General features: G+C 35.4%; 3 protein-coding genes and 1 long non-coding RNA gene across 4 annotated transcripts; 2 read left to right on the top strand and 2 right to left on the bottom strand.

The window, feature by feature from the left end:
* The first annotated feature begins 69 nt into the window (after positions 1-69).
* Positions 70-9707, top strand: LOC131795061 (small ribosomal subunit protein mS22). Its single transcript, XM_059112625.2, has 7 exons — positions 70-329; positions 462-626; positions 1063-1206; positions 6300-6383; positions 7083-7228; positions 8083-8191; positions 9354-9707. The coding sequence occupies exons 1-7, from the start codon at positions 75-77 to the stop codon at positions 9462-9464; spliced, it is 1014 nt and encodes a 337-aa protein (XP_058968608.2). The 5' UTR covers positions 70-74; the 3' UTR covers positions 9465-9707.
* LOC136283283 (uncharacterized) lies at positions 1884-5383 on the top strand. Its single transcript, XR_010718683.1, has 2 exons — positions 1884-2560; positions 3936-5383. It is a non-coding gene; the product is annotated as an uncharacterized lncRNA (long non-coding RNA).
* A 782-nt stretch (positions 9708-10489) lies between the features above and the next one.
* On the bottom strand, positions 10490-19798 carry LOC131795058 (tumor necrosis factor receptor superfamily member 16-like). Its single transcript, XM_059112622.2, has 6 exons — positions 19707-19798; positions 17858-18016; positions 16331-16550; positions 15584-15781; positions 15231-15269; positions 10490-14543 (listed from the first exon to the last, which is right to left on the bottom strand). Exons 1-6 carry the CDS (start codon positions 19737-19739, stop codon positions 14236-14238), a joined length of 957 nt encoding a protein of 318 aa, XP_058968605.2. The 5' UTR covers positions 19740-19798; the 3' UTR covers positions 10490-14235.
* A 440-nt stretch (positions 19799-20238) lies between these two features.
* Positions 20239-24285, bottom strand: LOC131795063 (UBX domain-containing protein 10-like). Its single transcript, XM_059112627.2, has 2 exons — positions 24017-24285; positions 20239-23524 (listed from the first exon to the last, which is right to left on the bottom strand). Exons 1-2 carry the CDS (start codon positions 24060-24062, stop codon positions 22704-22706), a joined length of 867 nt encoding a protein of 288 aa, XP_058968610.2. The 5' UTR covers positions 24063-24285; the 3' UTR covers positions 20239-22703.
* Positions 24286-24362: the final 77 nt, after the last annotated feature.

Below are 24362 nucleotides of genomic sequence, written 5' to 3'. Positions count from 1 at the left end.
CCCCTCCCCACTGAGAAGTATTTATAAAGGAGCAGTCGCACAGCTATGGTCAGCGGATTAGTAGCTTAATCAAAATGGCTGCCAAGATCGCCAACTCGTGCAAGCAACTTCGGCCTGTAAAATTTCCTTTGCGATCGCTAGTGTTACGAACATTCTACAGCAGTAAATCATTGGAAAATATGGGGAAAATTACATCGTTTTCTAATCCTGAAGTTCAGTCATTATTAAAGAAACTCACAGGTCGTAATTTGGATAAAATATACGCCATGCGCAGAGGAGAATTTGAAGTTCCATCGTACAAACTAATGACAGATGCAGAGTACTTAGAGGTAATTTTTCTTTTGTTTGTTTCTCTCAGATCTATTTTCTAAGTGGTCTAAAAGAGCAGATCACGTATATACGAGCAGACACGCGCATATGTATGAAAATTTAGAGTTCATAATTGTTTTTGTTTATACTAGGTACAACATAGAAATGAAGAAGAAGCCGAAGCTATGCTTGAAATGCCACCAGTGATGGAAGAGAGACTAGAGATCGATGAAATTATTGAAGAAAAAGAAGAGCTGGCACAATTTTCAGAGTCAAATTATGTTTTTACGGATATCAGCACAAGTGAATCTGATAGGGTAGTTCAAAGTCTTCTTTCTTGTAAAATAAGTTTTTCTGTTTTTTTTTTCTTTTTTTAACTTTTACAAAAGTAGCGTTACTCTAGGGCAATATATTGCCTATCAATAAATGAAAATAATTGGACGTGTTGTGGGAAGCTCTACCGAGGTCCAATAAATGTTCCATTCCCCATTCCCTTTCCCCTGAGTTCGTAATATGCGAGGAAATGTGTAGCAGTTAGGGGGAAGACTTAAGTATCAGAGCTTGGGAGCTTCAGAGTTAATGAGGACGGAACTAAGTTTAAGTTTACTTGATCATGTTGTTTGGCCATAGTTTTTTGTTATTTTAATCTTCTAATTCCTCTTCCTTAAATTAAAACATAGTATTACATAACATAAATGGCCTTGTGGTGTGCCTTTTTTTTACTTCTCATATTTATATTTTGATTTTTTTCAGACCAGGTCAATAACAGTGAGAGAACCAAGTGGCAGATTACGAAAAGCATCATGGGAAGAAAGAGATAGATTGAATTTTATTTATTTCCCTAAGCCTGGAAGACAGTATGAAATGCCAGAACTCCTCACTGATGAAGGAATGCTGGTAATGTAAACTGTTCTGTTGTTTTACTTTTATCATTTATTACAATTCTCACTCACAATTAGCACGTGCACTGTGATTAATCCTTTAACTCCCAGATCAAATTTGTAATTCTCCTCACTGTCAACTATACAATTCTTTTAATGTTAGTTCAGAGAATTTAGTATTGGATCAAGTAATTATCCCCAAATTGATGTTTTCCTTTATTCTCATCACTTATCTGCTTGATATTGTATTGATATTGTAAGGAGAAATTATGTCTTGGTCACTCTTGGGAGTTAAAGGGTTAATCAATTTAGAGCACTGTATTTCAGTGCAAGGCTCACTTAATTCAAAAGTTTGTTTGAATTGAAATTTCTCCCTCTATTTGAAGCCAAAGATATACTCAATATCTTACTGCTAGAGTTCATAGGAGTCCTGGAAAACCTGGGATTTTATTTCAACATTTTCCAGGACTTTCCAGTCCTGGAAAAATACTACAGGTCCTGGAAAGTCCTGGAAATCTGCTTAACTCGAACAATAAAGTTTTCAGAATTTATGTTATAAGAAATGAATGTAGACTGTAAGTAAGAATTGATTTTAAAATCTTGGGAATAAAAGGGTTTAACCTTTAAACTCCCATGATCGGATTGTTAATTCTCCCCTCTACCCACTACACATTTCCTTGTAAATTGATTAATAGGATTTTATGTGAGATCAATATAACAACTACTAAATGATCAGTATAATGAATATTCTCATTACCTGTTTGTTGGGTGACATAAGGATAATATGGGGAGAAGTTTCATGTTGATCACTTTTGGGAGTTGAAGGGTTAAGGTGAAATTTAGAGCCCTGGAAGAGTCCTTGAAATTTTTTTCTGAAAAAGGGTACAAACTCTATCCTTTCATTCTTTCCAAAGTCTTTACCTTAAGTTGCAGGACCTTGTTTTTGTGTCTGCTGCATTTATAATGCATGCAGACACTTAGATAAGCTGTAAAACGCGCGACCAGCTACTTCATATACGACAAGATCTCGGATTTACTCTTGACGTTTCACTGCGGATTCCATTTGGTGATGAGATACATGATGTATGCACGGAGGGGTAATACTTTCGGCCTGTAATACTTTCGGCCTGTAATACTTTCGGGTGCAAACTTCGTTCCTCAGGGGAATAATCTATCCAATCGGATACGAGGAAAGGACAAAGGAAAGAGGTCGTGGCAAACTACCGATTTCCGGGAAGACTCGGAACCAATCAAATCTGAGAAAAGGACAAAGTCAAATCCGTCAAACTATGTGCTTTCGAAAAACGTTTGGGTTGCGTCGTATCGTCCTGATTTCGTTCGTCAAGCCAGGGTGTATTATTGCTTGCAAGGTGAGTGATCTTTTCGCTTTTCATATTTGTAATGGATTTCTTAAAAGGTGTTTTCTCATTTGGCCACAGCATTCGCACTGGGTTTCATTCCGGCCGAGTGAAAGGTTTTGAAAGATGCTTTGAATTTGTAAATCGACTGAAGCTTTCTCGGCGCCAACACGATCACCGCCCCGCCATTTTGCAAGTGCTCAGGACGCAAAATAAGCTTTATGAGTCCCATTTGGGGAATGCAAAGTCCCTTCGGGGAACAATTGAGCTCCATTTGGGGAATGAAAAGCCCGTTAAGGGAATTATTAAGTCTCACTTGGGGATTACAAAGCCCAATGCGGGATATAATATGCCCTGTTTACGAAATGGATTTGGCAGAAGATACATGTATTTCACTACACACATGAAAACATCTATCACTAGACAAACATGTGCGAAAGCTGTGGCGATTTTATACAGAGGAGAGAAACCTAGAACTAGTATTCTTATGATAATTACTATCTAAGCATCGCTATGAACAGATCTTTGCATACAGTTGTAAGGTATCAATGCTTTCAAAAATTGGAATCCTTCATCAAGATGAATCAAGCGCTCAATTGCTCCTTCACATTTCAACTGTCCAGCATTTGAAGATTTGCTATTTCCTTTGCACTTCCTAAGTGCAACTTGTGATTTTCTTAAGAGAATTTTCATTTGAAGCTTTTTTGTTTTGAAGAATATATTTTCAACACACATAGCAGCTCTCCTATCTGATCGTCTTAGTTCAGATTTAAAAATGTCGCTATAATGAACATTAGCTAGTCTATCTTTATTTTCTGGTCGACTTTGACCAAGGAATATACCAGGATATGCTAACTCTTCAGAATATTGATCTCTGAATATACTTAAGGGTTTGTTTCCCTCTCCTGGTGCAACATTTAAAATACGTTGAGGCAGACTGTCTTCAAAATAATGTGTGTTGATCAACATGGTGTCAGTAACACCAGCAGGTGTTTCTGCTTCATCTTCAGTCCACTGATCATCATTATCATTACTGTCATTTCCATCTTGCTTATTGGAACCACTGCTCTTTTCTATTTCTTGTTCACTTTGATTTTCAGTATTAGTATCATCTAATAAACAGTTTGCAGTATACTGCACTCCTCAACCTTCATTTAGTGTTATTCCTGCTGTTGTTGATTGATTTATAATGAATAAGTAAACAAATAAAAAATTATAATTCACCTAGGTAAGTTTTTTTTTTTGGCATTTTGTTGTTATAGTTAAAATTTGTAGTAGTAGTCGTAGTCGTCGTCGTTTTTGATGCAGTGCTCCCTATGTTATTAGAAATTTTGAAATACATTATATTGCTATGAAACAAACTCAAAAGGTTCTTTTTCACTTGCAGTCAATGGAAGAACAAAAAGAAGAGATTGTTGGTTTCTTACACAATGTGTCTCCAACTAAAAAAAGTAGCAAGACATCTTACTTTGACATGTCCATACAAACCACCGATGGCTTAGTAAGAGGAGTCTGCGTCTCCGGAAGTAAACAGGAACACTTTGATCAAATGAGCAAAAAGAAATCTCCAATAAAACTTCGAAATTTTAGAATTGAAAGAGCAGGAGAAGCAACCACAGTACTGATGAATAACAATGTACTGTTAGAGCCTACAAAAGAAATACCTTTTTCAAGAATTGAGTTGCCAAGTGCCAACAATATCCAATCAATTTCAGCTGCAAACACAAATCAAAGTATCACCATCAAAGCCAAACTTATTCAGATGTCATCAACAAAAAAAGTGAAGACAGAGTATGGTGAAAAAAAAAAGTTGTTTGCCTATCTTGTGGACCCACATGGAGCCATTAAGGTGACACTTTGGGAACAATTCTGTGGATCTCATTAATCCTGCTGAGCTACCTCAGAACTTTACCAATACAACAGCAGCAGCAGAAATACTTGGAGTGCGAAGTGTCACGGCATATCAAGCCTGCTGCAACTGTAACAAAAAGCTGGTAATAGAGATGTCTCCCATACTAACCTGTTCAACTTGTGGGCTCAAGCAGAATATGAAGTCCACCATTCAACAATGTTATGGACAACTACTGGTACAAATTAAAGAATCGAAGATCACAGTGACCCTGTTCAACGACATCCTGCATGATATGCTAGCGTCACAAGGAAAGAGCACTCTTCCGATCACTGAAGAAACCATAACTACCTTTCTTCTAGAGTTACCAACTATAACCAGCATAACATTCAACAACAAACAAAAATAGTGGAGTCAGTGCAAATCTGAATAAAATGAACAATTTCCTGTCACACATCAGTGGAAATTACTACTGAATACCAAACGTTAATAATACCTGTTTTGTTACAGTTTGCAACAAACATTTTGTAGACACTGGTTTTAAGTGAAATGATTGTTTCTCTGACTGATAAACATTATTTACAAGTACACGTGCTGCTTTTTTTGGGATAATATTTCTGTTGCATTACATTTCTGATACATTTCATTTCAATTAAAAGACAAACACTTCAAAATACTTTTAAAAGTATATTCACCTATTGGTTACTTGAACACAACAATGTAAATATACTAACTTTGTTTTACCTATGTTTTGTTCCAAATTGATTGCATATTACCATTAAATGAAAAACATAATGATTTCTTAGGAATTATTACAACCAGAGACTTTTTCTTGCTTTGCAAAACTGCTACTGCTTTGCATTACAGTTGTCTTGTGTTACAAAGACTTCTGATACTATTCAATTTTGTTAAAAACTATTGGCTGTTGTATTTCAATTCTTTGATTTAAATATTCTGCTACAAAATAAAAGAAACGTTCACTTTAATGTTAGATTCTTTGCAGTACCATAACACAATAAAAGTTATTTAAACAGTGATGAAGATGTAATCACCATCATGATATTGATGATTGATATTGATGATCCCTTACCTCCAACTGGAGCATTGGACATTCACCACTTCAGTTCCCCATCTTTGTGATGCCTTGAGCATTCCATGGCACTGCCTTTCGGGAGATGTTTCTAGCCAGTTTAACAGTATTCAAAAAAATAGGCGCCTACAGCAGATTCCATTCCACTACAGCAGACACAAGTACCCATTGGGTACCTATTTTTTCCATTTGTATCTTAGTAGAGAAAAACTTGGTCAGTAACTTACAGTAGTAGCATTGACCTTGAACTTGGTTAGTTTTCATATTTGTTTTGATGGTTTTATAAACATTGAATAATAATTTAATAGGGGTTTTTATCGTTTGTCTCACAATATAGAGTCAGACTATCAATATGAATTTATAGCAACATTTCACCTGCTATACTGTTAGTCTTCATCAGTTGGCAAGGTTGAAAATTTTGTGTCACTATATGTAGCACTTGTGTTTGTTGTCATTGGTGTGTTATGGTACACTGTCATTGGTGTGTTTTGATCCTCATTATAATTCCAACTAGCAGCATGTTCTCTAACATTTGATAACTTTCCTCTTATTCATTCAGAGTTGGGTGATTACTGAGAAAGGCACTTAAAATGAATTTAAGGAGCTCACTTTTGCTACTACTTTCTTTTAGAATCTTGGTGGAACTTTTTAGTGATTATATCATTTCTTCTGAATCATGTTAAATGCCTTAAGCTTTGAGCAAGTATTCAACCTGGTTTCTTATAGCTCAAGGATAAACTAAATATGCAAAATTTTTAATAAGTTAGGAAAATCTTTTCCTTAAATTCTAAGAAGTCTTTGAACTCTTTCAGGTTGTGTTTCAGCAAAACAGACATGAAGATGTTCTAGATCTGGCTTGTGTTCAGTTTGAACCAGACTCAGCAGATTACATCAGAGTATGTGGCAGTTAGATGTTAATAGTAATTTCTATCCTGTAAATAACTAACTCCATTCTCCTCTAAAACCATTTGGTCCAACTGATACCATTTATATTTTATATGTGATAGACTAATTATCCTGTCAATCATCATGTTAGTTTAAAACTTCTATTAAATATCAGAAATTTAGCAAGTACTTGATGCTTTTATTTTGATGTTTATAAAACATTTTGCACCAGAGTGTTTTGTTTGCTGATGGGTGAGTCAAAATTTTGGAGAAGCCCAGAAAGCAAACACAATGTGTAATAAATTTCTCTAACCCGTCTTTTCTGAAAAAGTAGCTCCATTTAAAGTAGACCATTTTAATAACTAATTTTCATAGAAAATAGAAGATGGATGCTTAGTACTAAGTTTTACTCAGAAATCAAGACAAAAGATAAAAATCACTGAATTTTTTTGCACATGCACAAACACGCTTGTGGATGGCATTTTAAACTAAATGTACAGATATGTCCAGTGTATGAAGTGATCTCATCTTATCTGGAATTTTTGAATAAGAATTTGACTAAGAAACATTTGAAGACGAGCTTTATTTGAAAAAAGTTTTAGATTTTCAATTATTTAGGTCTATAGGTTTTCCTCTGTTTTCAGTTTTGATAATTTGTGATTGTATAAACTGGGAATGGGATTTTTAATTTCTGTTTTTATTTTGTGCAGGTTCATCACAGGACATATGAAGACCTACTTACACATAAAAAGTTTGAAATTTTAAGATCAACAAGACATTACGGAGGACTTCTATATTATTTGGCAAAACAACAAAAACTCAATGAATTGCTGGATAATATGATGGACAGGGAACAGTAAGTTTAGAATTTCTTCATTAATTAGACAAATAAAAATAAAAAGTCTTATCTTCTAGAGTTTTTGTTTTATTTTTGACGCTGTGTTATGCTATTATCAATTACTATCTTGGACAGCAGTAAAGTTTGCTTTCAGAATGCTTGGATGTTGTCTGGATCTCTTAAAATTTCCATGTATTTATTTCATCTTGTGCATTGATCAATTGGAAGCATCAGTACCCCCCTCCCCCCCTGAGGAATTCCTAGGACATTTGAACTTTTGAAGATTGGTTTGTTCAAACACCCACCCCTCCCCAGGACCAAAATTGTGTTCAAGGCACAGACAGTAGTTCAATACTTATGAGTTGCAGGGGGGGATGTTGAAGCTTATTGACATATTATAAGCAGGCAAAGGGTCAGCACATGGTGGATTTTGGTATACTTTGAAATGTATGTCTTTTAAAAATAGGTTCTCAGTTTATCCCCCAAGATCTGAGTAATTTGCAATTCAACCTTGCAGCTGCTACTTAATTGATTTTTTAATTCATTAAGAGAATTTCCAAAATCAAGAAGATGCTTGCTAAGTGATAAGGTCACCATTTCTGATCATCTTATTGTTAGATAATGTAGTGTAACTTCCATGAGTGACCAAGACAGAATTTCTCCTTACAACATCAATACAATATCAAGCAGAAAGATGATGAGAATAAAGAAAAATATCAATTGGGGAATTATCAGTTGATCCAATACCAAATTCTCCAAACTATCATTATAAGAATTGAATGTCAGACAGTAAAGAGAATTGCTAAAATGATCATGGGAGTGAAAAGGGTTAAAGATAAGTAACATGTTAATTGGTTATGATATGTTTACAGGTGGGATGACTGTATTGACGTGGTGAGACTTCATCTCCTTTGTCATCCAGGAAGCGAGATAACACGTCGAATTGGAAAGAACAACTTAAAAGGCTTCTCTATGCTTCGGGTTAGTGTTACATATGTATTGTGAATACCCACACAGTCCAAATGTTTTCCTTGACATTAAAGAAGAGAAGAGACAAAGGTATGGAAGATCAGGGTATTTGATGGATTACCAGTTGTTCCGTACACACAGCAGTGTCATACTCAAACCTGCACTTGCAGTTTTTGTTAGGAAATTCAAAAGTATAAAAAATAGAATGTTTGATTGAAAATATCACACTTACCTTGCACAAGGCAATAATTTAATTATTGCTAAGGTCACAAGTATACACAACAGAACTCTGTTTTCATCTTACTTGCTTGACTCTACTAACTATGCAATAATCAACTTTTAACCCCTAAGAGTGACCGGCATCTTATTTCTCCTCACAAGATTACCCCTGAAGAGAACATTAAGGTCATGAGAATAAGGAAAATGATCAACAACTAAATAAGCCCTGGATTGTTAAACAAATTCTCCTTTCAGAACCCTAAGAAATGTACAGAGAAAGTATGAAGAATATGCATACTGATGTTAGGGTGTATTGGGTTAACGTCAAGAGGGAGATAGCAGACAAAGGTATAGGCTGGGGTAATCAAGCATGATGTTGGAAGCATGGTTTTCTTTATCCCCATGTTTTGCCCCAACTTTCCCAACTTGTTGGAGTGACCAACTAGGAATTTCCCTTTACTATATCCAAGCTAAAAGGTAACAAGAAGGCAAAATATCAACAAAAGAATATTGTTTGATTTAACATCAAATTCTCAGAATGTGAATCACAAGCAACATATAGGGGACAGTACAGATTGTTGATATTGAGATCTTGGAGTGAAAGTGTGAACCCTTTACATCCTACCACCAGTATAGATATTCTCCTCACTGTCCTTTTAACATTTGCTATGACAAGGAGAATTTGTTTGACAATCAGGAGCTTCTTAATTTGGTGGTTAAAGGGTTAACCCTTTACACCCTAACATCAATACTTATATTCTCCCTACTGTTTTCTATACATTTTCTTAAGTGCTGACAAGGAGAATTCATTCAACAGTCAAGAACTTTAGTTGGTGATCATTTCCTTTATTCTTGTGACCTGAATGTTTGATTCAGGGGAGTGTTGTAAGGAGAAAGGGGTGAAAGGATTAAATTTTTTTAATTTAAGTTCTGTTTTGTTATCCCTGATTTTCAGGCCTTCCTCAGACATTGTGGGACACAAGGTACATTGAAGAAGTTAGAAGACCACATGGCACATCCTACTGAGGAGCAAAATGTGGGGACATCATCAACCTCTGTAAATTAACGGCAATGCTTTAAAGAGAAAAATTAAAATACATTGTCTTGTTTTTTTGGTGTTTGGAATCATTGTACTTTTGTAGTTTATTTAGATGGCAAGCAGAAGCCAAATTTGATTCTCATGTGAGTGAGGTTTAATGTTACTTGGTTTGTGCATTCACGCCAAGGTCCAAGAGTTAATTAATCACAACAAAAATGTTTGATTGGTGTGGCTCTACTTCATTCTTTACACCCCAATATCAGTATGCATATTCTTCAAACTGTTCTTTAGACATTTCCCTAAGTGCTCATAAGAAGAATTTGTGTAACAATCAAGAGCTTCCGTTTTCAGTGATCATTTCCTTTATTTTCATGAACTTAATGTCCAATTCTGGGGTGATATAGAGAACATTTGAAAGAATCACCAACTGAAGAATTTCAATTGCTTAGTAAATTCTCCTAGTCAGCACTCAGGGAAATGTATAGAGAATAGTATGGAGAATATGCACACTGATGTTGGGGTGTAAAGGGTTAAGATAAATGTTTCCCACCTGCACCCCTTTCCCATCTCCCCTCTTAACCCTTTAACTCCCATGAGTGACCAAGATAGAATTTCTCCTTACAATATCAATAGTGTGTCAAACAGAACAATGATGAGAATTGAGTAAAATGTCAGTGAGGGGATTATAAGTTGATCCAATACCAAATTCTTCAAACTAACATCACGAGAACTGTATGTCAGACAGTAAGGAGAATTACTGAGATCTTGGGAGTTAAAGGGTTAACCCTCTAATTCTCATGAGTGACAAAGACAGAATTTTTCTTTACATTATCAATGCAAAATCAAGAAGACAAGTCATGGGACCAATGAAAAATATCAGTTTGGGGATTATTAGTGATCCAATACCAAATACTCCAAACTAACATCATGAGAATTGTATAACAGACAGTAAAGAGAATTGCTAATGAGATCTTGGGAGTGAAAGGGTTAACACAAGCTTGGTACAAAATAACTGTTCAATCCACACATTCAGCACAGCAAAGAGACACAACTGACCTTGCATTATGATTTAATACTTAACTGGGAAGTAACTTATGACATATCTCCTCTCTTCAGTAAAAGCTTTACTCATCCTTTTTTAATTAATAGTAACAATAATAATCACAAAGCCCTTTTAAGAGACAGTTGTCATAGAACAACCCAAAATCAGAATAAACAGGTTAGTGGGATGAAGTCCAAATTACTTATTTTGAACAAGGAAGTGCATTCAACCTGTGATTTCAACCACATAAATTTAAACTTGTAGCCAAGGTCAGAACAACTAGTTCACATCAGTAGAACCAATACACCATTCTACAGTTGCCTGCTTAGTTGCCAAGCCTTTGAACAGGAGTGAGGCTAAGGTTGACCTTGTTCTGATGCAAATGTTGCTGCTTTTCATATATTAATTACTTGGTTATAATGCTAACCAGATACTGGTCTCTATCATGACATGGTCAACTTCAGTCTCACTCTAAATCAAAGGCTTGGCAATTAGGTACAAAACAGATAAATGGCTTATTCTGCAAGAGGTCTAAGTTCCCTCAAAAATTTAGATTGAAAAAAAAAATTTGCTAGTATCTTAACTACTAGTTACATTCAAGGTTCAGTTGCACTCCTGAAACCTGAATTTTGGTAGAAATTACTCACAAGAAACATCTTCCACTATTTGATACATTTCTTGGAAAATTAGATTAAATGTTCAAATTGCAGGATAAATTTATCTTCTGTTACAAAAGAAGAATAAATAAATCAATCAAATTGTGCTTTTGGATAAACTAATAAACTTAACTCTAAAAAGTGATTTTGATAATAAAGTTTTCATCTAATTGATATAATACACATAATTCCAAAATTAAATAATTGCATTAAATATTAATGCAAGGTGTCTCCATGCAGGTTAAGTTGAAACTCATTGAGATCAATAGCTGGTATAACTAGACTCCTTACTTGTAATTCAGAAGACATATCCCTTCCCCACCATCAAAAGTTTTGGTTTGAGCTCCCAAGCTTCTAACTGGACCCAAAATATACTTTGGTCTAGATTCTATCTTCTTTGCATTTGGGGCTCTTAACCATTGAAAAATACCTCTAAGCATAGTACTCACAATAAACACATGAGGGGCTGAGCACACAAGAAACCTGTATTTTTGCTCAGACTTGTGAAATGTCTTGAATGTGAGCTAGAATTACTTTAAAACCATTGCTTTGCTTTTCATTTTCAAGCATATGCAGAAATGTCCTCTTTCCCAGAAGAATTCTTTGCAATTCTTTTCCTGCTTCAAAAAGCCTTTGATTCTTAACCCTATAACTCCCAATATCTCCATGAAAGCTATTGTTACCATGTCATACATTTCTTATAAGGTTTGTTTTGAGAATTTGCTGCTGAGTCAATTCTCACCACTTGGCTGCTTGATTTTGTATTGATAATGTACAGAGAAATTATTTCTTGGTCATTCAAAAGCATATAAGGGTAAAAAAAAAAAAACCTTCTGAAGCGCTGAATGTTTTCAAGGAAAAGAGATCCTTTTTGCAATGGTCATTCCTTCAAAGCAAAGTGCAAACAGTACTAGGCAGTCTATATTCATTAGGAGGTGATCACTAAAAAGAGGTATGCTTATGAAGGTCTTACATTATTACGAGCACAGCAATTGCAGCTTTTAACTAACACATGATAACATACATTTAGTTCCACTTTACCTCAGTCAGATCTAACTGACTTGTTTCAAAACATTACTTAGAAACACACCAAATTCTGAACACCAGAAACCTTTCTGAAATGTCACGGAAAACAAAACAGCCACGCTTGAGAACTCTCAACAGAATGTAGCAGCCCTGAAAAGGCTGTGATTTTCACCTTGTTTGCATGTCCTGATCTCCCATGTAATCAATCACAACAAAATTTCCAGAAAAGTTTGAGGTATTCACAGTATGAGTTCATTAGTAACTATTAACTTAACAAAGCATTTAAGTAATGTCATAATGTAATACATATATTGAGATTGCCCAAATTCAAGCAGAGAAAGTAAACAAGTGGGTTCTTAGGAAGAAAAAACAGGAGTACTTATAACAATAACATAACCTGCACTAATGATACATTTTATTGGTGTGACAAATTTAGACACCATTATTAAATGCCTATTAACCCTATAACTCCCAAGATCTAATTGTTAATTCTCCTCTCTAGCTGCTACACATTTCCTTGTAAATAAGTTATAAGAACTTGGTGCTCGATCAAGATAGCTGCTTCTACCAGATACTGGTAAGTTAGAATATTCTCATTACATGTTTGCTCAATAATGTATGGATGTTATAGAGAGAAGTTTCATGTTAATCACTTCTGGGTGTGAAAGGGTCAATTAACATATAACTGGTGATTCAAAAGTATTTTAAGGTGTGACTCTGAGAACAATCTCATCTCTCAAAGATCTGCACTTATTTCAATGTTATTTGGCATCTGATTGCAGCATTATCCCCCCCCCCCAACCAACACACACAACCACAAAACAAAAACAACAACAGTAACATTAATTGATACTGATGACAGCAATGATGATGATGATGATAATGATGAGAAAGTAATTGAGACCACAATAATACTAATGATGATGATGATGAAAGTAATATACAAAATAGCCTCTTAAATCTAACCTGGCAAATCTATTTGTTATTAATAATTCTTCATTCATTCATTTGAATGTACACTTCATTTCACCTAAGCGATGCAAATCATCGTTGCACTGTCTAAGAAAATCAAGGAAAAAAATCAGGGGAAAATCAGCATCAATCTAATTACAAACTAGGCCACTTTGGCCATGAACTGGAATATTCAAGTTTCAAAAATATACTCTCATTCTCGACAAAGTAGTGTGCAGAATTACCTATTGAATGAACAATTTGCAAAATCATCCAGATTAAAAATATTTAAAGCAGTAAACTATGCATAAGCATGTACTTTTTTTAATTCAATAATACTTATTGTTTAAAATTTGGGTTTGCCTCTTTAAAAACAGTGTTAGCATATGCGACAGCATGCAACAATATATGTTTTTTGCGTACAAAAATACATCCATACAAAACAAAAATCTTGTGAAACAACCTTTTTTTTAACAATTTCCCTTTTTCAAAAAGGTAGGAAGCAAAACTTTTCATGAAAAGCCAAAACACTCTGTTTATCAAAAACGCTCGTAAGAAAATAAAAAGTAAAGAACTCTTGAAGGTCAATAAAATTAATCATTACTCCTTAGAAAATAAATTTTAAGCTTATAAAAAGCATAAAAAACAGTTACCAAACATGAAAAAAATATGCTATTCCCTTTCCAAGGCAAGCATCGCGTATATCAATCTAATTATGCAGTGACTGCAAATGCCACTAATAGCAAAAAAACATGCTCATGACATTTCCGGGCCAATTATCAAGTGAATGAGAGTAATGTTTGATTGTAATCGAAAATTTGATTCACTCTCACGACCAATCAGATGTAAAACTATACCCAGTTGTGATATGGACACTCCTCTTGTTGCAAGCTTGAGGACGTTTCTGGTTTCTTCTGCTTTATGTCTGATTGGTTGTTGGAACTAGCTTGGTTTTAGTGTAAAATCACTCTATCAACTAGTGCTCTACCGGTGATTCCTTGCTACAAATAAATCGAAAAAACAAAAAATCATTTGGGCAAGTGCTGCTGTTCCCCACCTGTAGAGGTCCAGCAACTGGTGCCTTCATCTCAAAACTAAGAGTAGGGGAGAAGGCAACACTAGCTCAAACCATAGCAACGTCGCTTCCCTGGCTGATGAGGAGAGGCCGAAGGATAGCCATGCAGTCATGCCTTTCCAGTTCCTCTAAATAACAGTACAGTTTGTAAACTGTAGCATCATCTCGCATTTGCCAATCTTTAAGAAGCTCTTGGGTGGCTTCTCTTGGTAACAGCTTCAGATTATTTGTGAAGGTAGAGTCATATTTCATTTTTCCAGCCAAATAAATATAGTTGTTTCCACTGTCTATATTGAGGTACTGTGCTAATTCTTCGGTGATGTTAGCTGGTATGGTGCTGAATTTAATGTTATTCTCTGATAAGAGAAAAGTAACAGTTTTAGACACAGAAAAAAACATCACAAATAGCTCACAGATCTGATCATTTATTCTCCCCACTAGCTGTCACACAATTCCTAGTAAAATGAGTTATGAAAATTTGGTGTTAAATGAAGGTAACTTCTAACATTACCTGTTTACTGGATAATGTATGGATATTACAGGAAAAAATTTCATCTTAATCACTTCGGGGTGTTAGAGGGTTTAAATGTGTTCAAAATGTAATGCCAAATTTTCCCAATAATGCAAATTTTAAAACAGAAAATCAAAATTGCCCAGCAACAACGCCTTAGACCCCCAGATGCCAAAACAATCTAAATGCTTTCATAATCATATCACTCTAAAGAAGTATTGAAAGTATTGAGGGAGAGGAAGGAGAGGAAGGAGAGGAGAGAGAAGTGATCTTAACCCTTTAACTCCCACAAGTGACCAAGACAGAATTTCTCCTTACAATAATTACACAATATCAAGCAGACAAGTGATGAGAATAAAGAAAAATATCAATTAGGGGATTATAAGTTGATCCAATACCAAATTCTCCAAGAACTGTTTGGCAGACAGTGAGGAGAGTTACTAATGAGATCTTAGGAGTTAAACAGTTACCTAAAACCACCCTACATTTTTAAATTCTCAACATCCCTATACATTTACATACACACATGTACCTTCAATAACAGCTGTTCCTGACATCCCAGCTACAAACCCTGCAAGATGAAAGCAATATAATGAGATAATACTACTTTGCACAAGCCCACCTACACCGAGTTAGAATATGTCTTAACTAAAAAATTAGACGAAAATACAAAATGTAGTGAAATCACACCAGCTACAACTTAAGTCATTCCACTTTTTTAAAAGATGGGCATCCACTTTTCTGTAACAATACATAGTACAAACCGTCACTAGAGAATAAAAAAAATTGGTGTGCAGTTCAAAGCTTGTTGCATCACCAGTAGGATCTTTGCCTTTCTCAAAATACATTCTTAGGCATCATATGTTTCTTGATTAATTGACAAACCTTTTGGAGCTGTTCTGTCTACAGTTCTGTCTGGTACTGGTGTATCTTTACCCCTCCACTTTCCAATCTTTTCTTTGAACCAAACACAATTGCAGATCAATGATATTAAAAGAAGCAGACCTAAAGTGACCAACAAAGCTGGATGATTTAGCTGGCTTCTATTTTCTTTGCATTCTGGTACCTTACTTTCCTCATCAACTGTGAAAAAAAAAACAAGGAAAAAAAAGATTTTATCAAATAATTATCACTTCCACAAGCTAGGTGCTGAAAGATCAGACAGTAAGGAAATACTCTGCAGGAGCGGAGCATCTCAATTTATTTCTAATTGGTGTTTAACTACTGGAATATTCTCCCTCTTGGCCAATGATTACAACATAGTAATATAATTATAACAATTAATAAATATTAAGAAATATCCCTCTCAAAGTTTTTCATAGCAGTGTATCTCTAATACTAACCAAGTTTGAGGTCCATACTGTAAGTTACAGACCTTCTTTTACCCACTCAGATTTCTGGCCAAGCACAAAGACCATGAATCAGAATGATAGAGTCCATACTTACAGTAGGGACTGAAAAAACAAGGTTAGTGAGATATTCATTGCATCTCTGCATTCCAATATTGGGGAAAGATTTCAATTCACACAAATTTTTGTATTCAGCCAGGGGTACAATGAAATACGGCTAGCTAACTTGACAAAACTTAATGCACTTACTAGCTGAGAGACATAATAAAAACATTTATGATACCTTTCTGTGATGTAAATGTTCTGTGAGAAGAACTCGACATTGTTGGGATGGATGGTTGTTGAGTGGATACCTGAGATCTTTCTGAAGGAAGAGGACAAACAGGAATCTTTCCACACTGAGTGTCATTCCCAGATTTACACTTAATTAATACGACTTCTCCTTCTCCACAATAACTGCACTGAACGCACAATGATTTGTTTACAGCATCCAAATAAGTCCCCTGAAATAAAATATATTAATTAATCTGAGATGAACTCACCAGTGGAAAGAAGAGATATTACCTGAAGAAATGTTAACCCTTTCACCTGCCAGAGTGAAGAGAAGGGAATTTCTGACACAGTTTTACGCAGAACAATGATGAAAAGAAAGAAGACTACCAAATGAGAGGCACTTTTTGTTTCAGCCCCATATTTTCAGATCTAAATTGAAATTTGAAACAGATGTTACAGAAGAAAGGATTGACTCTAACAGAAAATTCTACAGGGAGAAATGTTGGCAAAGACAGACAGGGCTGGTTAGAAGTATGAAGGGAATACTATTAAAATCTGAGACAAAGTTGGGCTCAAAACTTGACTATTCTCAGAGATGACTAGCACAGTACCTCTCCCCAAGCAGCACTGACAATTGAAGTGGTGTGTACATCACAACACCCTTAAACACATTTGAATGATGCAAAAACAAATTCTTCTTGTGTTTGACAAAGCAATACAAAAAATTTTGGAAGGGGAATGTAACAGTTAATCAGAACTAATTGGTGCGTTTTTCCTGGGCATCCTCTCATTTTGTATAAGGCAGAAATTATGAAAAACAAAACAATTAGATTTAAAATCAAGATTGTGACCTAATACCAAATTCTCAAGCCTAAAAAAAAAAAAGAAATTTGAGGAAGGAAGGAACCTGTTTCTCAAAAGTTTCCCCAACTTGACCCTTAAACTCCCATGAGTGACCAAGCCATAATTTCTCCTTACACTATAAATACAATGTCAAGCAGGCAAGAATGAGAATAAAGAAAAGTATCAATAAAAAGATTGTTACTTGATCCAAAACCAAATTCTCAGGGAACATCATACAAATTGTACAGCTGACAGTGAGGAGAATTACTAGTGAGATCTTGGGAGTGAAAGGGTTAACTGGCTCAAAAACATGTTTCAAAATCGAAATCCAGGGGTCTAAATAACCTTTTCCTTAAGTGAATCAGCTGCTGTGCCTGCAAGAGGGAAAGTAAGGCAAAAGCCAAGCATAAGAGCCTGTTTGCTGGCTAAACAGACAGCTATAACAAGCCTTACAAACCACACTGAACTGCAGGGAAACTGGCTGCTAAATGTAAGGGATAGTATTGTGGGTCATAGCTCAAAACCAGTCTATTTTATTACACTTTCTGATATTTTCATTGCTTGAATGTCAAAACCATTAATTTCTCCATCTTTAACAAAAACACACAAAAATCAAAATTTAGCTTTTCAGGACTAGTGACTACCAAGGGTTTTGAGAAACAGGCCCCAGGTTAGGAACAGCAGTCTACCATACCTCTGTACACTTCTCACAAGAAGCATCTTTAACCTCTTGGCAAGGAGAGATCAGTTTTTCACCCTCACTGCATTTGGTGCAATCCTGACACCTAAATATACTGCCATCCCAGAATTGGTCTGGTGGGCACTTAGATCCAAGGGCCAATTCTCCAGCAAACTGCAAAAGATTTGACATTATAATGAACTTTACTTCACTTTTACCATGAGTCAAACTGACTATGTTATATGAATATGTAAAGCAAGAAACTTATACTTGTCACTTGCCTACTCAGTAAAAGCCAAGATTTGAGATGTTTTATTTTTCTTGTTTTATGGGCTTCAAATGATAACAGATTTGCATACTTTTAATAAACATTAAGACCCTACTATCCACAGAAAAAGCTTTTTGAATGAAATTCTCTCTGCCTTGCACTGCGTGTTTGAATATGTGGTAGATTGTTGTAAACAGAAGTTGTTTTGTGAACCATGCAAGAGAGTTTATAATATTAACTAGAAGTTAAACATTCTCGAAAAACTTCATCGGACCAAATAATTAAAATCAAAACAACTGAGAGCTTGCTAAGTATAGGTGCATCATATTCTGTCTATTCAATAGTTACTCTGGGTAACTTTCTGAATAAAACAAAGCTGGGAGTTTCAAGATACTTTAATTTCCTGTTGACGTTTAGTTTGGTGATTTGTTGTCAAAATATTATGAAAATTTGCTTGAATAGAACTTTCTCCAACCATCTTTTGACAGTCTCAAACAATGCCAGCTGTTAGGATGAGTGGGAAAATTATGATTTCATCTCATCAATATTTCTTTACCACAGAATTAAATATTTTTATGCCACTTCAACTAAGAACCGTTACAGCTTCCACAAAAAAAAAATGCATGAAAACGGTTAAGAAATATGCATAATGATTAGGAAGGCAAGTCTATTAAAAGAACAGAAGGCTAATTTAAGCTATTTGGAAGAACTTTTGAATTAAGTTTCAGTAACTGTTGACCCAAGTAACTACTGCGAAGAAACAGCGTATGAAAGAGGCACCCCTACTTCAACGACAGGTGTGGAATATTAGGGAGAGAAATTTTTAAAATTCCGCTCCAATTTATGATAATGTTAGCAACTACAAGGAAAAATTCCGCATATGTAAACAAAATTATTACTCATCTGTGACAGATCGTTGTACAATTTCCGACGATGCGATTTCACCTTAAAAATCCACAAATCTCGCACACAATAAAGCAACAGAAATCGTTAACCACGAGGTGAACTGAATTGCGAAGAATTAAATTTACGACTCTTTAATTAAGGTGAAGAGCGGATTGTGAATTTTCGCGACAGGAGTTGTTAAACTTCAAGCCAAAACAACTCTACTCGATTTGATGAGAAGTGTAATTGACAGCTGTTAGTGTAATACAACATTGAACAACTTTGTTTCTTCAGAATATTGCGATTAAATGATCGTGCAGCTCCTTAAATTGCGCATGGGACACGCCAGAGCATGTTACTAATTCTAACTGATGATCCGAAGCGGTCAAAAGAGCATTTGAAGGAACGTGCTTCCTTCAGCATAAAATTTTATGATGCGATATGCACATTCCAACAGCTTCTCAAAAGCTTCCAAAATGAACGAAAAAAGATAAGATTGTTCATTATAACCGGTCCAGAAAACAAATACAGTTAGAGAATGAGTTCGGCGTTCCTAAATTAGTGGGTGTGCAAGTTGAGTTTGATTGCACGGGGGCCATGTGAGAATCACAAATCACGTAATGTCAATCTGCACTCAAACTATTTAAAACTTCACAATGCAGCAAAAAGTAACAAAATAATCTACCTGAAACGCAAAAGAGGTGTACTTACCGCGAGAAAATGGAGAAACACATAAAGTTTCATAGCGATCGCATCTTCGGAAATCGGGAGACCAAGAAAGTGAGCTCACAGGGGAACCCTGGTTAAGAAAAGATGGTGATGTAATCCCCTTTGTAACACGTGTTATGATTGGTTATACATTTCACCAACCAATAAAAACGCACGTTATACCACAACAAGCCCTAACTTGCCTGGGCCTGTTAATTAGTGCCCAAGAGTTGCCCAAATAATGCCTAAGATCTTGCGGAACTAAGTCATCGCGTTCCTAAACTTTTTTTCCACTCAAAGGTGAAGTTTTCTTGTACCCTGGTCTCAGATAATTTTTTCCTAAATCATTTTCGTTTCTTAAAAGGTGAAATAATGAGCAGCATTTCTTTAGTTATCATCAAAAACAGACAATTACTTTAACCCTTTACCCTTTACCCTTTACCCTTAATCCTTTTTGTGTGATTCAGAGGTGATATTAAATGCTAGTCATTCTCAGAGATGAAAGGATTTAATTTTATTTTTTTCCCATCAAACATTAGTCAGTCACTATGTACACACAACAGGCTGTTACATATTTGCTACTCAACTGAATAAATTAAAACTGAATTTTCTTTTAACCAATAAATTAAGGGTACTTTTGTTGGTATTTACAAAATTTAATATGAAAAGAATATTTCAGAGGGACTTAAACAATATCCTACACTTGGTCCCAAAAAAAAAAAGCATATAGACAAAACAATTTATAAACAACAGCCTCCACTTGGTGCTAATATATCAACAGATATTTGTCAGCAGACATGATCTGTTCTAAAATGCAAACAGTTTCCTGAGAGCAAAGCCAAAAAAAAATTACAAACTTCAATGAACAGATAACTTCCAACAACAAATACAAGCGCAAAATTTTTGCTCCAAATGATGGCTTCTGTGTTTATTACCCATCAAATATTTTTGCAATACACTGGCAAAATGTTTACAAACAGCTTACTGTTTGTTGCATGTTACTTCTTCTTCTAAGTGTTCTCTGGCATGACTTAATGAACAACCAGGCATGTCCTTTCTACTTAGTTAATAACAGCTAGACAATCTTCTATATTGATTTGAATTTTGTATGAAGACCTTTATCATATTGGACATAAAGTTTGAAAATTGGTAAATATCACTTGGGGCATATCACCAGATATTCCCCAGTTTTAGCTGGGGCATATTTGATCACATGATGCTTTTAGACCAAAAAAAATTAGCAAAAATATTTGATGGATTATAAGCTTCAATAATATCTCTACACACATTATCTAATCTGAAAAGCAAACACTTTTCTGAAAGAATGAACAGATTATTACTGTCCTCCGCCAAATAACATGCATTTTTGCAGCCACAGGAAGCATGGGAAGTAATCAGGCACAAACAGAAAAAATTGTTTGATGGAATAAATAACATGATTATATATAAAATTTCATAGTCTTGTCACAAGCATGGTACAACAAAAACATCTCTCTCTATTCCTTTACCAGCTCAAAACCTACCATCTCTCACATTCTATTTAAAAAGTATAAAGTTTCAGTTCTTGTTTTGTCCCCCTATACAAAGAACACAAAGTGCACTACTTTACCCTTAACCTCAAGATCTCATAAGTAGTTCTCCTAACTGTCTGCCTTACCATTCTTAAAATAATGGTTTAGAGAATTTGGTATATAATCAACTAATAATCCTGTAAGTTACATTTCCTATATTCTCATCACTTGTCTGCTTAATATTGTAGTGATATTAGGAGGAGAAATTCTGTCTTGGTCTGTCATGGGAGTCATAGGTTAAATACTGACTCATAATTCCTTGCAAAATGTAAAAATAATGATTATTCTGAATGATACTTAGAGCTCATAATGAAAAATTATTTCTCCTCAGAAATTCTGAAATTTTGAGCCTTGTTGACTGAACCTCAGATGGCATAGCCATAATTTGATTTTGTAAGAATTTCATAACTTATAAAATCAAATAAATATCACTCAAACCAATTATCAACAGAATTTGACCTCAATTGCTTCTGCACAAAAAGAGATCTTACCAACAAGAAAATACAACACCAACTTGTCACAAATATAATAATTTGATTTAGAACTACTAAATAACTTAAGACACTATAGCCCTGTGATCAATTTGAAGCTTCAACATCCCCCCACAAGCATTTGACCAAAGTTTGTGCTCAGGGGTGAGGAATTTGAACCTAGGAGGGTTGGAAATTTGAAAAGCAAGTGTCAACTCATTCCAGCAGAGTACAAGTGTTATATCTGTAAATATGGAGGTGTTTGAGGCATTTACAAGTTAATGGCTCAGAATGAAAGGTCTACAAAGTCTAGGATTAAAAGCTTAGTCGAGGTGTAAAAAGTCATCATTGCTGAATTTGCCTTTTACAACAAATTTGGGTAGGGCATTTGAACATAATCTTTGCTGTGTGGGGGGGGGGGGGGTAGAATTTGAACAAACCAATATGCAAAAGTTTTAATGCCAGGAGGGATGCCCGGGGAGTGGGTTGCCTAGGGGGATGTGAAGCTTCGAATTGATTGACACATTATCTTAAAAGAATTTTTTTTTATTGATTTTAAATAAATCTACACAATACCATGACTGTTGCCACTTCCATTTTGCCAATCCCAATGATTGATCAATTGTCATGATTGATCAGTTGCAGAAGGAGATATTTTAGACTTCTGCAGTAATATTTCACACTTTCCTGCCTTTCAAGTTAGTCCAATTAAGAAATCAATGCTTCTTCCCCTTGGCTGACATTCATTTACAATTTGCATTTGTAAATCTTGATAAAATTTCATGAACAGTACATGATGGTACTTGCCTTCCTACTCATGTGGTGTGTAGACCTGTATCATGCCTTCTTTGCCACTGTGCTTCTGTCATTTTCCCACATAAGCACCTTTTATCCAAAATATGGTAATTTCAAAAGGTTGTATTGCAAGCCAGTACTTTATAAAATGCACTTAGTTATGCTTATATGTCTTCCAGGTGAAGAACTGTTCTTGAATTTATACCAGCTTGTGTCAGACTGACATCAAAGTTATTAAAAACCTGTCGTGGTACCTCATTGGTAAAGAACTGGCAAAGAGGGAGTCTATCTTCACTACATGACTGAGCAAAGGCCAGCACTGTGCCAAGTGTCTCAGTGTTTCTGAACCATCTTTCATGACGTGATCCATCTAATAACTTTATAGCCAGATGAATTCTTCCAGGTTCTGAATCATCTGGTTCATTGGGAAGTGAATTTTCTAATGAAAGAGTAGCTGTCTTCTGTAGCAAAACACTATCATCCCTATTATCAAATGTCTTTTCCAGAACAAGTTGTGATTTGTTTGAGTCTGACTCAACTTTCTGACCTGAACCAATTGATGGAAGTGGCTTGTACTTTGAAAAGGATGATTGTGATCTCAGTGGTGTCGGGAAAGATGCTTGCTCTCCAACAACCTGAAAGTTCTCTCTTGAAGCTATACTCTCCTTTTTGAGTCCAGATCTGGGGCGTAATCGTCCCTTAGCTGACTTAGGTCGACATTCTAATTTTTCTGAAGAGGTCCTTGAAGGAGGTCGTGGAACAAATGATGCATGACCTAATGAAAACTCATGTCCATGTGAAATGTCCTCTGAAGTATGACGACGTAACAAACTACCTCTGACATGAGGTTGACTTTGTATTATATTAGTTCTGTGTTGGGCTGCCTGTGTCTTATCGTTTGTATACGCCGGTAAGGGACTGTCTACAGATCTGCTACTGGGAGGTCTGTTACCAGCACGTGATTGAGGCCGGCTTCCATACTTCCCTAAAAAAAAGAAATAAAAATTTCCAGCTACTACGTGTGCTTACCTTTTGCATTCCCTTAGAGCTTAACCAATTCTAATTGTTTTGGAGTAAACAGCTTGATCCAAATAACAAGAAGTTTATTCCAAAAAAGACAACACCATAAATTAAATATTTCCTGCATTTCAGAGAGAGAAATAGCAAAGTGGGCAGACTTAATCTCACAGAAAATCGTTTCTCTTGATCATGATTCCTCAGATCCCTGAAGCACTTTGTGTTCACTTACCTTTTCTCATGCATTTTCCCAACCTTTATTTGTTCGAATCTAAACTGAAAGCTGATATCTTGTGGTTGCTTTAAATTGTCACGAGTGTATTTTTCTACAGCAGTATGTCGTTAAATTTCCTATCGAATTTCCTGATTCTTGTTGATGCTTAACTGGCCTCTTGACACTGATCTCAACTGTTAGATTTTCATGATCACGTTCTATAATGTATTTCACAATCTTTTTTACCTTCGCTGAAACGTCTCACTTCAGAGGAAACTGGGATTTTAGCCATCACCGCGTAACGAATTGTCTCTTACAATTTTCTCTGCGGGATTGCTATTCAAGCAGAAGATAACAGCGCCATCTTGTTACAAACTTTGCTAAGCAACTTCCGAGCATTCCCGAAGGACTATCGACAGAAATCTCCGCTCCTCTTAATTGTTGTTTAACACAGAATTTTGATTGACCTAAGTGGTAAACATATTTTTATTGATTTCAGGGTTGAAAATCTTCTCCAGTTTATAGCAAACAACATAATTGAGCTATATTTTCATGGAAAATTGCACTTGTTATGACTCGGGAATTGCTCGAT

Source organism: Pocillopora verrucosa, chromosome 9, assembly GCF_036669915.1.
Source record: "Pocillopora verrucosa isolate sample1 chromosome 9, ASM3666991v2, whole genome shotgun sequence".
Taxonomy (NCBI): domain Eukaryota; kingdom Metazoa; phylum Cnidaria; class Anthozoa; order Scleractinia; family Pocilloporidae; genus Pocillopora; species Pocillopora verrucosa.
The sequence above is the reverse complement of the archived record's forward strand: the minus strand, read 5'-3'. Positions and strand labels throughout refer to the sequence as shown.

Bases quoted from the DNA above. Each gene is read 5' to 3' on its own strand.
- LOC131795061 (XM_059112625.2), top strand. From the start codon at position 75: ATGGCTGCCAAGATCGCCAACTCGTGCAAGCAACTTCGGCCTGTAAAA. The intron at 330-461 runs GTAATTTTTCTT...TGTTTATACTAG, and splicing joins CAGATGCAGAGTACTTAGAG to GTACAACATAGAAATGAAGA. The intron at 6,384-7,082 runs GTATGTGGCAGT...TATTTTGTGCAG, and splicing joins ACTCAGCAGATTACATCAGA to GTTCATCACAGGACATATGA.
- LOC131795058 (XM_059112622.2), bottom strand. From the start codon at position 19,739: ATGAAACTTTATGTGTTTCTCCATTTTCTCGCG. The intron at 15,782-16,330 runs GTATCATAAATG...TTTTTTTCACAG, and splicing joins AACATTTACATCACAGAAAG to TTGATGAGGAAAGTAAGGTA. The intron at 15,270-15,583 runs GTTTGTCAATTA...TTCATCTTGCAG, and splicing joins AGACAGAACAGCTCCAAAAG to GGTTTGTAGCTGGGATGTCA.
- LOC131795063 (XM_059112627.2), bottom strand. From the start codon at position 24,062: ATGGCTAAAATCCCAGTTTCCTCTGAAGTGAGACGTTTCAGCGAAG. The intron at 23,525-24,016 runs GTAAAAAAGATT...TCTTTTTTTTAG, and splicing joins AGTGAGACGTTTCAGCGAAG to GGAAGTATGGAAGCCGGCCT.